We start from the raw sequence: 13,120 nt of genomic DNA, 5'->3' as shown, positions 1-13,120 counted from the left end.
GTCAGGCGTCTCAACCGTCACCTCCGTCAACGCCTGCCTCACCCTCTCATCGGCATCCAACTGCCCTCTGGGATCATCCTCAAAATGCCGAATCCGTCTCAGCTTTTCCTCCTTGCAGATCACATCAAACTCTCCCTTCTAGAGCGGCAACGCGCCATTTCGCTAGACCTAGAACCCAACAGCCAGGACGGGGAGATCTCCCGTTCTCTAGAATCGCTACGAGAAGGCATCGAGGCCGTCGAGGCGGAATGTTCCAGACTCGAGAATGCCAACGACGAGGAGGCCCCAGCCATGAAAGACCAGCTGGGTCATTTGCAGACGCAGTTCCGCGACCTGTCGACCCAGTTCCTGGGACATGATCCCTCCGAAGCCTCCGCCGATCCGCTGGGCGAGCCGCAATTCACCAACGTCAAGAATTCGTCCCCCGACTTGAAACAGCCCATTCCGCAGCACCCGCCGTCGAAGTCGGTCCGGTTCATGGACTCGGCCGCCGAAGAGGAGGACCTGAACCGTCGCCACCTTTTCCAGCCGTATCGCGACTCGCCGTCCCCGTCGGGGGTGGACCAGTCCGAAATGTCCAACGAGCAGATCCATGATCATCATTCCGACGTGATGCGCGAGCAAGACGAGCAGTTGGATCGCCTGGGAGAGTCCATCGGACGGCAGCACCAACTCAGCATTCAGATCGGGGATGAGCTAGAAGGCCATGTTGCACTACTAGACGATATGGACGGCCACGTCGAGAGACACCAAGGCCGGTTGAATGGCGCCAGGCGACGGCTCGACAAGATCCGGAGGAGTGCGGGTGACAATTGGAGTATGATGACCATCATCGGGTTGATCATCGTCTTGGTCATCCTGATCGTCCTGTTGAAGTGATACAGGGGTGTATAGATCACATTTTTCTTTGTTCTGTCGGGGAATTTGGGGATTTACAAATATAGGTCTCTGGGAGAGGCGCACGCGGCGTTCTGTTTCATGTTTCACATTCCAGCTCTTGAAGTCTCCCCCTTGTTGTTCTTACTGTATCTGTTACATTTTTTTCTGGTCTATCTCGTTGACCGACTAGGGAGTTTTTGTCGTACGGCGCTCGGTGTTGTTTTAAACCTATCTTGCAATCATTCCTCATCTTGACCTGGAACTCCGATTATTACTTGACTTCTTGCTTATGTCCGAAATGGCCTCAGCCACACATATTATACATAACATCGTGAGAATCCACAGATCAACGAGCCAGAATGGCAGTGGGAATGAGAACGAGAACGAGAACGAGAATGAACATCAAGAATGTAAATGAGCATTAGACGAAAGGAAAAAGAAACAGTGACATCTACCCAGTGTCCCCGCGCCTATTGTCGCTTACTCGCCTCTTTCTCGTGAGGCAGATGCTTCGTTTTGTTCTGCAAATCCTTCAAGTCCGGCTCTTCGCCGTCGAGATCGCCCCGATCGGCCTTGACCTGCATCGTACGTCGTGGTTAGCATTCATCCATCCATTCAACCCAGCGAACCCAGACACCATTGCCTCATGAACACAGAACAGAAAACGAAAGGAAAGAGGAAACCTACCGAAGCTTCACTGTTACTCGCCAATTCCTGCTTCCACTTCGCCTTGCCCTCCTTGGAGCTCTTCACTGTGTCCTCTTTCTCCTGCTCGTAGATATTGTGCAGCTCGTCGCGGTCTAGCAATGTTATCGTTAGCTGCTATTCCGGGAGTCCAGGGAAGGTAAAGGTAACGGTAGTCACTGACTGTGATCCGACTCCTTGAGGCCCGGACGGACGGAGGAGGTATGGAAGGGAGAGGCGAGGGTGGTGCTGGCGTAGGCAGGGCGAAGAGCCAGACGCGGAGCGATTGTTGAGCGAACGGAGGCGAGGAATGACATGTTGGAATGTTGGTGTGTATGTCTCTAGGATGTCCTGGAGAAGAGAGAGAGAGAGATTGTTAATGGACTGAGGGTGATTCGTAGAAAAGGAGCGAGAGCGAGAACTGGACAGAGCAAGAGAGGCAGACAGAAGACGGATTGGGTCGAATGGATGACGTATGACCCGCTTCTCGACGCCTTGGAACAAAGTGACACTTACGGGGTCGATCAATTCGAGTCGTGATGGCAGAGGGTTTGCTCGAGAAATATTCACAATGAGACAAAGGACAAAGTAGAGAAGAATAGCAATTCAGTTATAGCCGACAGCCCTCCATAAGTATTCATCCGACCTCCATGTCTCCTCGGTAAAGCAAATGTGCTTCCTGGCTGGTGTCACCGATGACGTCATTGACCATCGAACAATCCGTCGCCTTCCTTCTTGGCCTTTGCGCAACGTATGGAGTAGGAATAACGCTCTTGTCGATAGTACTGCAGGCCTATTCTGCTGCCTGGGTGGGGACTCCCTCAACGTCTCCAGTTCTTTTGACGGGGATCCCTGATGGGGCGGGGGATGGTCGTAAGCTGGGTAGTCAGGGCGACCATCGCGGGACATCCTTTGTTGTGTCGATGGCTCTCAATGACATCACCGTGTCTCGACATCCTTGACCTGTCATGGGCTATGCGTTATGAGTGATCATCGAGGGTTGCTAGATGTTGGCATGCTCTGGCATGAAGAGTATATAGGTTCACCTTGAAGGCGAGGGATGTACCAGTACTTCGGTTTAGAAAGCATACAAAAGCTTCACGAGGATCTATCATCCAGGCATGAGGCCAGCAACCAGATCAAACAGCGGAAGAATTGGAGTGGTGTAACAATCAGGTTGTGTCCAAAGCTAATCTCACAACTATTTATAGGGAATCGTCCCGCATAGTGCAAAAGCCACGAGCATATAGACAAAGGAAAAAGAAGATATGGTAGAAATGACCGAGTGCCCAAGAGAACAGAAAACAGAAGATCATACACAGCATCATACTCTCCGGGAGTCCCAGAAGTGAAAAATCCAAATAACACAATCAAAACACCCGAACGAATCAACGCGGGACCGAAGACGAATCTCAAACCGCAAAATGGTCTATTGTCTCGCGATGAGCGAGAGACCCCGTCAAAAACTCCAGCCACATCCAGTCCATGGATTTTTTTCGTTTCGCCGGCCGCTGTGCATTAGCAGCGGCCGCCAGAAAGACAAAAGAATCACCCATATCCCCAACCCATATACACGAAGAGAAAGAAAAAGAAAAGAGCTGTAAAAGACACACGTGTGAAGAAGTCAAGCAGACCAAACAAACATCCCGAACAGTCCAACAGTGCCCAATCAATGCAGACGTATATCGTTTCCACCTTTCTAGATCCCTGAAAAGCGTATAATAGAAAATACCCATCCCACCCAGAAATTAAACCAGACTCAAAAGAAAAAACAACAAAGCAAGGATATATGGCAAACGGCTAAGCACTTCTTGCCTAGTCGCCAAAGTACATCAAAAGCAGAAGCAACTCCGGTCCATAGATGCGCGCCCAAATGGCAATCCGCCGCGCTTTCTATACATCATCGCGGCCAGTAACGTCGAGGCCAGGAAATAATTGTTTTTGCCCCTAACCGAATGATAAAAAACAAGGTATCGATGGGAAAATAAGGAAGTTTGAATGCAAAACTCGATCGCAGGCGCCGTCGCTCGCAGAAAGTCGAAAGCATCAGTCTAGAGAGAAAAGTGCTGAAGGTCGTCATCGGAGAAAGGTGTATATACAGAGAAAATCACCGGGTGGCCCAGCGGACTCGCGAGGGTCGGAGGCCACGGGGGATCGAATCACCCGGATTTGATCGTAATGGATGCGATGGCCGTGTCGAACAGGAAACAAGCGCAAAAAGAAAATAATTAAAACCGGCGGTTAGGGAGCCCGATGATGCAGAAGCTGGACGAATTGGAAAACATTGTCATGGACTTATGCCCATGAGCCAGAGAAGTGGCGACTGGCGAGGGAAGATGCTCCTCACCATCGACGCTGAGCATGCTGCATCGAGGCCGGCGAGATAGACGTGGGCGGGCTGGTCAGGGTCATCCCGGTGTGAGGGTTGACGATGGGGATGACCTTGCGGGTGCGAGCCGCCGACGGCTGCTGGTAGTTCACGTGATTAAGGTTGCCGGAAATCCCTGAATGAACGTACGAGTTGCTGGAAGCAGGAGAAAGGGAGATGGACGGCGTGACCTGCTGGACAGGCTGGATTTGATGCTGGAGGGGAGACGTGTCGGGAGATCCACTGGAGAGAGAGGACCGATCGGAAGAAGCGGAATGGATTGAGTGCAGCTACAACAAGGTCGAACGTTAATACAACATTCTACCAATCACTCCCCCCCTAAAGACTCGGATCGAGGTTCGATAGGGGATGGGGGAGCAGGCCAAGAACCCGGATGATCCGAGCGGAGGGGGGCAAACATACATCATCTTCCGTCAGGAGACCAGGGCAGAACTCCAGGTCGTCGTCCAGATCAAAAGACCGGCCAGCCTCGAATCGAGCGCGGAAAGCAGAGACGGCAGGGGCTTCGGCGAGTTCCCTCATGCTCTTGACACCTCGGAACTGGCGCTGAGCGTTCTGCGCGGCCATCTTGGGTCCTCGTCGAGAGCGACCGCCGTGGTGGTTGTTCGAGGCCATGTGTGCGGTGGCGCCGTGGTGAGGGTGCTGCTGCTGCTGCTGACCGTAGAAAAACGTCGACATGGCGAGGGTATGGTGGCAAGTGATAACGAAGGAGAAAAAGTCGTTATATCGTTGGCGAACTCCGAGCTATATGAAGGTGGATACAATAACAAAGGACCAGCTCGCTGGAATCCTAAGCAGAGGGGAGGAAGACGTGAAAGAAAAACAGTATGGTAAAGTGACAAGGGGTCGGGAGGAATGTAGACTTGGGCGGGCGAGCGAGAAAGAAATTCAAAAAGATTAGAAGCGGGTGGATTATGGGAAGGAATATGGGACGAAAGAGAAAAAATAAAAAAGCAGTGAAAGCGAGAGGGTCGGTTCGAATTTGCGTTTAGTGGTTGTGGGATGGGGAATCTTCGATGGAAAAAGGCGGGACAAGAAGTTGAAAAAGAAGACCGCGAGCAGAGGAAAAGAGCCCGGAGTGGACGGAGGCGAGAGCAAGAGGGGCTGCCGGTTGTTATTCTGCTGGGGCTGAGCCAGTGCTGGTCGGTGGATCTCCGCAAGGGCCTTACCATACCTGACGCCCCGTACCGTCCATTCCGCGCCGGATTGTTCAGAGGCCCCCTTAGACGCTGCCGCCCTGGTACCGGCCGCGTATCGTCACTTTGGTAATAACCCGGTCCGACGCTCTCTCTCCTGCGCTAACCTGGTCACGCACCAGTTTTAGGGCAGGATGAAGATCCAACCAGAACCCCGTCCACGCCCGCAGAGTGGCAATACCGGCTCCACCCCGGCCAATGGTCACCCCTGATCAGAGCTCCAAGTGGGCCCGTAACAGCCACCGTCCCTCCCACCAATGGCTGTTTTCCAGAACGGCTCGAGGCGGTTAGCAGACGGACTAAAGTGACGTCGTAAGATTTCGCCTAGTCCACTTCCAGCGACGCACCTCCACCAACACTCGATGATCTAAAATCTGGGCGTCCCCGATTAGTGCAAGGTGGCGGTCGACCAGGCCCAGCGGACTTTTTTTAAGGCTGTAAGCCTGTAACACCTTACCACTCTTGGTCCCCGGATTGGTGTGGTATGATAATGGTGCTGCTTGTTGTATGATGAGTTGACTGCCGGAGGATCGGGGCTCAGTGGTCAGGGAGGGGGGGGGGGAACGAAGTGGATCTGCAGTGTTATGGTGAAGATCGTGGCAAACATGAATAGGTCGTGCTACACTGCTACTCCGGAGTCCAGGAGCCAGTCTACCCTGATGACGAGGATGAGGCCTTCCAAATGATACCTCGGACTCCTCCGTCTGCCGGAGGATACTTCCCGGCTGCGTCCTCGGAGGGCGAGGACACTGGGGAATGAAGGTGGCTCTCCATTTCCGAAGACAGGCATGCGCTGGCAGGTTGGTCAGGTATTCTTAGGTATTATTCTTAGGTACCGGTCTCTAAACACACTACGACATGTGCAGGAAATGATGTGCAAAAAGGTGGCTGGCCCCACTCCGGGGCAGGCGTGATTGGCCACGATGTCTCTCGGTACCTTTCCCTTGAACCGTGCCACCTGCCTGAAGGTGGTGGGAAAGGAGACGCCCTGGGATTTGTTTTGGCATGAATAGTATTATCATATTATCATTTACTGCGTATTATCAGATATTATCAATTCATCGCGTATTTCGGTAATAATACGTAATCCCGATCCAGCCACGGCCGCTACAAGAAAGTTCAGGATGGATCCGTGGCCCCGTGCGGTCTTCGCGGCTTCGACAGTTTTCCAAACCGAAACCTAAACTGACGCTTCCATGGACGAGCAACGAATGCCCAATTTAGAGGGTTTGTTCCCATCCTCGGGTGTACAATGGAGAAGGCTACGATGTGCCGTGTCAGATTGGCACTATGCACCAATGGTCAACAATAGAGCCCCGGTCCGGCTCCATCCAACGACCCCCTTTTCCTCCTGAGATGGCAGTAGAGAGGACAGAGTGACAGTCAGAGATGCAGTGGACAGTGAACAGTGAAGTCGGCGCTTCAGGAGGTTCGGTTACCAAGAATAGATGATCCGCTGTCACGATAATCGCCGATGCATCATGCGAGAGGGCCACATCGTCCTGCCACTTGTACATAGAAGAACGTCGCCTTCACCCGGCGACTCTTGAAACCAGGGAAGATTCAGAAGTCGATACGAGACGCTAAAACAGTCACGGCGACGGATCAGAGGGCGGTATGCAGGTCAATATGCAGCTAGCAGACTCCCTTGGTCCTCAGACTCCATGCGGGACCCTATCATTGGAATCGCTCCCCCCAGTCCTCCCAACGACGGAGTCCACCGGCTCTGGTTCTCAATCCTGAGGCCCCATAGCCAATTTCTTGCCAGAACCTGAATCATGGAATCGTACCCCTCTTTCGCCCTCACCGCTTTTTAGGACCCTCGATTAAGGTTGAGATTCTGTTGCCGCTCGACGGTGCAGTGTCAATTCATGACGAGTCAACAGGAGTCGTCGTCTGATTGTTCTGGGTGGAACCGTGGGGAAGCCATCGAGGGGCGACTGGTTACGACGATCTGAGAAAAAGGCGCCCGAACCGGGGCAATTTCTTTCTTTCAAACACAGCCTACTCCTTGCGCCGTATCTCATAACGAGGGTGGGTCAAATGTCGACAATCCTTCGTCCAGAAACGAAAGTGTTTGTGCTAGCCTGGAGACAAAGACAAAAAGAGAAAGCAAGCGTCAGCACATGGTGGTTGGTGGCTGGTGGTAGGGGTTGCAATGCGGGTGCAGGGATAAAAGGTGTCGGCTGGTTGAAGCTGCTCGAACAACGAATAAGAACCAACGCCCGGGATTCCATGCTACCCCGTAAATTGCATGGGCGCTTAATGATTGGGAAGCCTTACGAAGTACCCTCGACTCTGCTACCAAGTAACGACCTGCTGCAAAGTACCCCGTGCTAGTCGTGCTAACGAGTACGTACCTATACTAACCACCTAGTGTCTGACCGTCCCGACCAGGGTCAAATCCTCTGATATCACGTCAAGGCCAATCATCATTTACCCGGAGCTGTGTCAGGAATTTGAGATCTCTGCACAGGGCTCTTCGGTACGCATCGTCATCTGGGGGGCGCCTACATACAACAGGTACATACATACACCCTAGTCCTACATGGTCTTCAGAGACAGTCCCACGAGGCAGCATTATTGGGTGCATGCTCGACCCGTGGCCGTCAACATGGGCGCTTGCTGAGACCCCGGCCGATCGATCAAGTGTTTCACATCCCTTGCTTGGTGGCATGTAGCATTCATGTCCCTAGATAGGCATCCCGTGCCGGCCAGCCTATTGGATATCAGGCACTGAGTCAGGCATGAGCGATGAATCGCTCAGATCTTGATTCTGGACATGAGAATAAGACAGACAAGAATCTTTGAAATTAAGCCAGCCTTGGCTATTCTTAGACTAGACTAGCCTTCGGTTGGCGGTTTCTTCACTTTTTACGCAGTATTCGTCGCGCATACCACATGGCATTCTCGTCTTGACTTTTCAGTCAAACCACGTTTTTGGTATTGTGTTTTACGTATGCCTTCTCATCTGTCTCGAAACGAATGAGGATATCGAACTGTTGGCTAAACAGCTTAACAACTTAATTGCACGATGTATACCTAGTCTTGTAGCCACCGTACGTGCCGAATAGAACACATGTCTCGTGAACCTATTTGAATATCGGCCGGTGATCTGTCAACATGTCTGCAACCCAATTCGGTCTCGGTTAGCTGTTTATATTTCTTGGATTGTTCATATATGAGCCGCCTATATACAGATATGCATGGGTCTGTGCAATGATGACGACCTCTCGATGGCCAATTAACCCTTGGCTGTACAATGAATAGTAAAAATTCCAAGGTTTCTTTTTCCTGGGAAAAAGACTAAAAAAAGAAAAAGAAAAAGAAAAAGAAAAAAGCCAAAAACACCGCAGAAAATGCATCCAAAACCTGTGCTAAGAAGTTATTTGTCAAGATTCCTGCTCTTGATCATCCGGCCCAAGAGTTCCTTGCAGTGCTTTTCACTGTATTGCTCCCAAACCTCGTACAGCGAAACTAGCTCCTGGGTACATTCGATGACTGCTCGGATGTCCACTTCGCTCTCGGCCAGCCAGGCAATAAGTTTCTGAATCCGAGGGGGTGGACCGTTGCCGTTCTTATCCCCCAAGGCCGCAAGAATATTCATGCCGCCGTCCCGCATGGCCGAGGCTATTGGAGCCGCAGATCCATGGAAGCTGGTTTGACTTGGCTTGAAAACGACGGCCACAATAATAGCCATGACGGCAATGACATGAGGCGGGTAAAGCAGTGGCAAGTCCGTCAGGTAATGGTCGTTGATCACTGACCATGCAAGAGCAACCTCGTCGGACGTAAGAGATAGTTCGGGCTGTAGCTCCGATAATGTTCGATACGGGTGATGAACAATGAGCTGAGAATTCATCTCGGAGATCAGGGCAAATTCGCACTCGCCCAGTTTCGACACATCGGGGGCAATGAACTCTAAGGAGATGATTAGCGACTACGAAGAAGTTCATGCATATAATCCTGTCTTACCCGGCCAGAAGTTTCGTGCCTCCGCAACGACAAAGCGGATGTGTTGCGGGCATTCCTCCATCTTGCAGGCGAGATAGAACGCGGTCGTCACGACTAAATACGGGTTGGTGTGCCGGATCTCATTTTTGGTGTAGAACCTCTTGATGTATACTTGAGCCGTTGCAAGGGCCTGCTGTCGAGTCGACATCCTCTTTCCGAGTTTGATCAGTTCTGCCGGATTTTCAGCTTTCAGTCGTTGCGAGAACCATCACGCCACATCTCTTCCTCTCTTACGTTGGCTGAAGTAGATATTGAGCAACCTCTGATCCGGCAAAGGAAACTGGGAATGCGCGATCTTGTCTCTTTCCTTGAACCCTTCTCGGATTTCCATCAACCGTTCGCGCGTGAACAACCAGTGCCGACGCTGCGTCGACACCCAATAATTGGCCGCCATGGCCCGTTCAGCCCGGAGAGGGAGAGACGGTGGTATATAGACCTGGAGTCAGGATATCAAGCATGCCAGGTTGACTGCGCAGTCATTCGGATCACCAAAGATCCGGGGATTTATATAGGGAGAGGTGGCTACTGGACCCGTCAGCCACTGCCGCAGCCAGGATAGATAACAGGAGACAGGCAGGAGACAGACCGATCGAGGGCGAGCGATGGAGAGACTCGACCAGAGGCCACCCGACGTCGAGTACGATAGGCAGGTGACGGCAGGTGACCACGTCCCAAACAGGCCTAGTAGGGTTGGGCCCTGCGTGGTCCCGTGCCAAGTCCCGTGCCAGTCCCGTGAAGCCCCGGGCCGGCGCTCAGTTTTCTTCCGGCGGAATGTCGTATGGAAAAGCAAATCATTGCGGCTGGATTTCTCAGGCTTCCGCGACTCTGTTTGCCATGCCCGCGGAACATCTGCGACAACCTCTGCCACCCACGACAAGCCTTCTACCCCGCGGATTCGATGCCCAGCTTGTTCCTATTATCTCTCCTGCCCTGCCGTGACGGGCTCGCTATCTCCGATCCTCAAACCCCGTGACGAACACCCCTCCCCGGGAAGTATCATGTCGGGTGGCCGATAAACGCTGAACTATCGATCATGGCACCCGACGAGTCGAAAGATGAACGTGACCTCCGAGTCGCGAAACTCTGGGAACGATTGGGCGTCCCCAGAGACGGTCGCTTGGATCTCAATGGGTTGAAGAAGGGGCTAAAGAAGATTGATCACCGTGAGCATGACCTGCAGATGTGGTTCCCGTGCATTTCTGCCGCGCCGCCGACTGACCCGATGACCTCCGTCTGGATAGCCCTCAAAAATGCGGATAGTATGCTGCGGAATGTCATGAAATCTGTCGATACCAATGGCGATGGGTATATCGATCACTCGGGTAAGATCACACGTCTTGATCATGGACTTTCCCCTCCTCCGAAGTGACTGGCAAGATTGCCGGTTGATTTACAAACCTAATGAGTCCCAGAATTCCGGGCCTTCGTCGACCACACTGAGCATGGATTATGGGGTCTTTTCCAGAGTATTGATCGCAATCGCAACGGGGAAATCGACAAACACGAGTTAAAGTCCGCCTTCGCGAACGCCGAGGTCACCGTGTCGAACGCCAAACTCGATGAATTCTTCGCAGACGTCGATACAAACAGCGACGGAGTTATTTCCTATGCAGAGTGGAGGTATGTACGCGGTCGATCATTGCCTCTCCATCGCTTTCCCTCTCTCTTCGCCCCCTCATTCTTCTCTCCTTCCCCTCCTCTGACGTCCCTATGTCACTTGGGGAGCTTGCTGACCAGGGCTGATGACGTGTGATTACTAGGGACTTCCTCCTCTTATTACCTGCCTACTCGTCCTCCAACTTGCATGCTGTCCTATCATACTACACGGCCACGGGAAATCTAAACCCGGAAGGAGATGTCCACATCAATGATCTACAGGGTTTAGGTACAGACCACTCGTTTCCTAGCCGTTATATCCTGGCCATAAAGAACCTTTTGTACTATATCTTCCCAGTGCACGCTTTGGCAACTCTCATACCATCGGCTTATGCGGAAGCCGGCGGCGTATCTGCTCCCGGCCCTGTGTTTGACCATGAAACTGCCCCCCTAGACGGCGACTTCGACTTGGAGTGGCTGCCTATACCCAGGACTGTCGCCATGTGGATGTCCTTCCGATATTATGAGCGAAAGTTGACAGAAAACACTCCTCAATTAGGTTATTTTATTGCAGGCGGAATTGCTGGTGCCGTATCACGAACAGCCACCGCGCCCTTAGACCGACTTAAAGTCTATCTCATTGCGCAAACCGGCGTGCAAACGGCTGCTGTTCGTGCGGCCAAGGATGGTGCCCCGTTGAAGGCAGCAGGAACCGCGTCGAAAACGCTCGCCGATGCGATCAAGGAGCTGTGGCGTGCAGGAGGCATTCGGAGTCTCTTCGCAGGTTGGTTTCGCTCCGATCCACACCTGAGATACTCGACTAACGATGGCAGGAAATGGCTTGAACGTTGTGAAAGTTATGCCTGAGTCGGCCATCAAATTCGGCGCTTACGAAGTCAGTCCCGCCGCATTTGGTCAATTGAAGCGACCACAATTTGCTGATGTGATGACTATAGTCTGCCAAACGCGCCTTTGCCCGTCTTGAAGGCCATGGTGATACAAAACGTCTTGCGCCGACGTCGCAATTTTTATCCGGAGGGTGCGGTGGAATGGTTGCCCAGTATGTTATGTTGATGATCCAATTCAACTGATTCATACACTAACGGGGATGTAGATGCTTTGTGTACCCTCTCGATACCCTGAAATTGTGAGTACTTCCATGCATGCAGCATTACCTTCCTAGTACACTAGAAGCTCATCTTTCGTCCAGTCGAATGCAGTGCGAGACGGTTGAAGGTGGCCTCAAAGGCAACCAGCTTATCGCGGCCACAGCGCGCAAAGTTTTGAATAAGCACGGCCCATTCGGTTTCTTTCGTGGCCTGCCGCTCGGACTAATGGGCATGTTTCCGTATGCTGCGATCGACCTAACGACTTTCGAATACCTGAAACGCGGCTTACTTGCGCGCAAAGCTCGCGCGCACCACTGCCATGAAGACGATGTCCCTCTGAACAATTTTACCACGGGAGCTATTGGCGCGCTTAGTGGAGGACTAAGCGCTTCTGTCGTCTATCCGCTCAACGTTCTCAGGACTCGAATGCAAGCTCAAGGAACCATTCTTCACCCTGCGACTTATAACAGTATTGGCGAAGTTGCCCGCAAGACGATACAGGCCGAGGGTTTTCGTGGATTCTACAAAGGGCTGACGCCGAACCTCCTCAAGGTTGCGCCTGCGGTTTCTATCAGCTATGTTGTATACGAGAACGCCAAACGAATGCTTGGCCTCAGATAAGGCCGAGAGTCGGTCCTCTCGCTGGAGGCTAACTGCGTCTACCACCAGCCTTCGCATCGCTCCGGACTCGAAGCACGCTCATTTCCACCTTTTCTTTCCCCATCTGATTTCTCCAAATTCTAGAATTTTTTGCCAAGATACCCTCGAAGCCACTTAGCCTGATTTGGTCTCGTTCTCACCCTCTGGGTGGAAAGCCATGGATTCGTGTGAGCTTGCTGTTTACTTGACACAGCATCGCCGCGCCATTTTTCTTCATATCACCTCCTCACCTTTCTAACCAGATCTACTAATGGCTTTTTTGTTTTGAGCTCATTTTGCGTTTTCTGGCATTGAGACCGTTGGTCTTCTCGAACGGCAATTCCACATTGGATAAGGCGTCCCGCCGAACCTCGTTAGCATGGCAGGCGTCGTGCGTTGCAGCATACTCTGGAGTTTCTTTTCCTGTTCGTCGTCCATCTCGTTTGTTTATCGGATATTCCCGACCTGTCGAACCAGGGGTTTAAACTGATTCGAATGTACTTAAAAAAGATTTCTTTGCTTCACGGCATCTGTTTACACTATAATGGGGCGGAGAGAGGACATATACTCTGAAAATAGTTGATATGCATTTTCACATACTGTACTAGGTTAGA

General features: G+C 52.0%; 5 protein-coding genes across 5 annotated transcripts; 2 read left to right on the top strand and 3 right to left on the bottom strand.

Moving 5' to 3' along the window:
• Nucleotides 1-84: 84 nt before the first annotated feature.
• P170DRAFT_425371 (syntaxin family protein) lies at nt 85-879 on the top strand (the record flags this gene model as incomplete). Its single annotated transcript, XM_024847629.1, has 1 exon — nt 85-879. One exon carries the CDS (start codon nt 85-87, stop codon nt 877-879), a length of 795 nt encoding a protein of 264 aa, XP_024706399.1.
• Nucleotides 880-1,349: 470 nt separating this feature from the next.
• Nucleotides 1,350-1,880, bottom strand: P170DRAFT_474644 (uncharacterized protein; the record flags this gene model as incomplete). Its single annotated transcript, XM_024853167.1, has 3 exons — nt 1,350-1,457; nt 1,567-1,679; nt 1,748-1,880. The coding sequence occupies 3 exons, from the start codon at nt 1,878-1,880 to the stop codon at nt 1,350-1,352; spliced, it is 354 nt and encodes a 117-aa protein (XP_024706398.1).
• Nucleotides 1,881-3,427: 1,547 nt separating this feature from the next.
• Nucleotides 3,428-4,906, bottom strand: P170DRAFT_436167 (DUF4452 domain-containing protein). Its single transcript, XM_024849102.1, has 2 exons — nt 4,355-4,906; nt 3,428-4,221 (listed from the first exon to the last, which is right to left on the bottom strand). Exons 1-2 carry the CDS (start codon nt 4,628-4,630, stop codon nt 3,907-3,909), a joined length of 591 nt encoding a protein of 196 aa, XP_024706397.1. The 5' UTR covers nt 4,631-4,906; the 3' UTR covers nt 3,428-3,906.
• A 3,429-nt stretch (nt 4,907-8,335) lies between these two features.
• Nucleotides 8,336-9,333, bottom strand: ssn8 (cyclin-dependent protein serine/threonine kinase regulator SSN8). Its single transcript, XM_024849101.1, has 2 exons — nt 9,124-9,333; nt 8,336-9,069 (listed from the first exon to the last, which is right to left on the bottom strand). The coding sequence occupies exons 1-2, from the start codon at nt 9,308-9,310 to the stop codon at nt 8,534-8,536; spliced, it is 723 nt and encodes a 240-aa protein (XP_024706396.1). The 5' UTR covers nt 9,311-9,333; the 3' UTR covers nt 8,336-8,533.
• Nucleotides 9,334-10,195: 862 nt separating this feature from the next.
• P170DRAFT_474641 (calcium-binding mitochondrial carrier protein) lies at nt 10,196-12,488 on the top strand (the record flags this gene model as incomplete). Its single annotated transcript, XM_024853166.1, has 7 exons — nt 10,196-10,484; nt 10,575-10,782; nt 10,923-11,542; nt 11,592-11,653; nt 11,715-11,818; nt 11,873-11,905; nt 11,969-12,488. 7 exons carry the CDS (start codon nt 10,196-10,198, stop codon nt 12,486-12,488), a joined length of 1,836 nt encoding a protein of 611 aa, XP_024706395.1.
• Nucleotides 12,489-13,120: the final 632 nt, after the last annotated feature.

Source organism: Aspergillus steynii (assembly GCF_002849105.1).
Source record: "Aspergillus steynii IBT 23096 chromosome Unknown P170scaffold_3, whole genome shotgun sequence".
NCBI classification, from domain to species: Eukaryota; Fungi; Ascomycota; class Eurotiomycetes; order Eurotiales; family Aspergillaceae; genus Aspergillus; species Aspergillus steynii.
Note: the sequence above shows the minus strand (reverse complement) of the source record. Positions and strands in the feature narration are given on the sequence as shown.

Coding starts and splice junctions, on each gene's coding strand:
- ssn8 (XM_024849101.1), bottom strand. CDS start 9,310: ATGTCGACTCGACAGCAGGCCCTTGCAACGGCTCAAGTATACATCAAG. Junction 9,070..9,123: donor GGCACGAAACTTCTGGCCGG/GTAAGACAGGAT, acceptor TCATCTCCTTAG/AGTTCATTGCCCCCGATGTG.
- P170DRAFT_436167 (XM_024849102.1), bottom strand. CDS start 4,630: ATGTCGACGTTTTTCTACGGTCAGCAGCAGCAGCAGCACCCTCACCAC. Junction 4,222..4,354: donor GTCTCCTGACGGAAGATGAT/GTATGTTTGCCC, acceptor ACCTTGTTGTAG/CTGCACTCAATCCATTCCGC.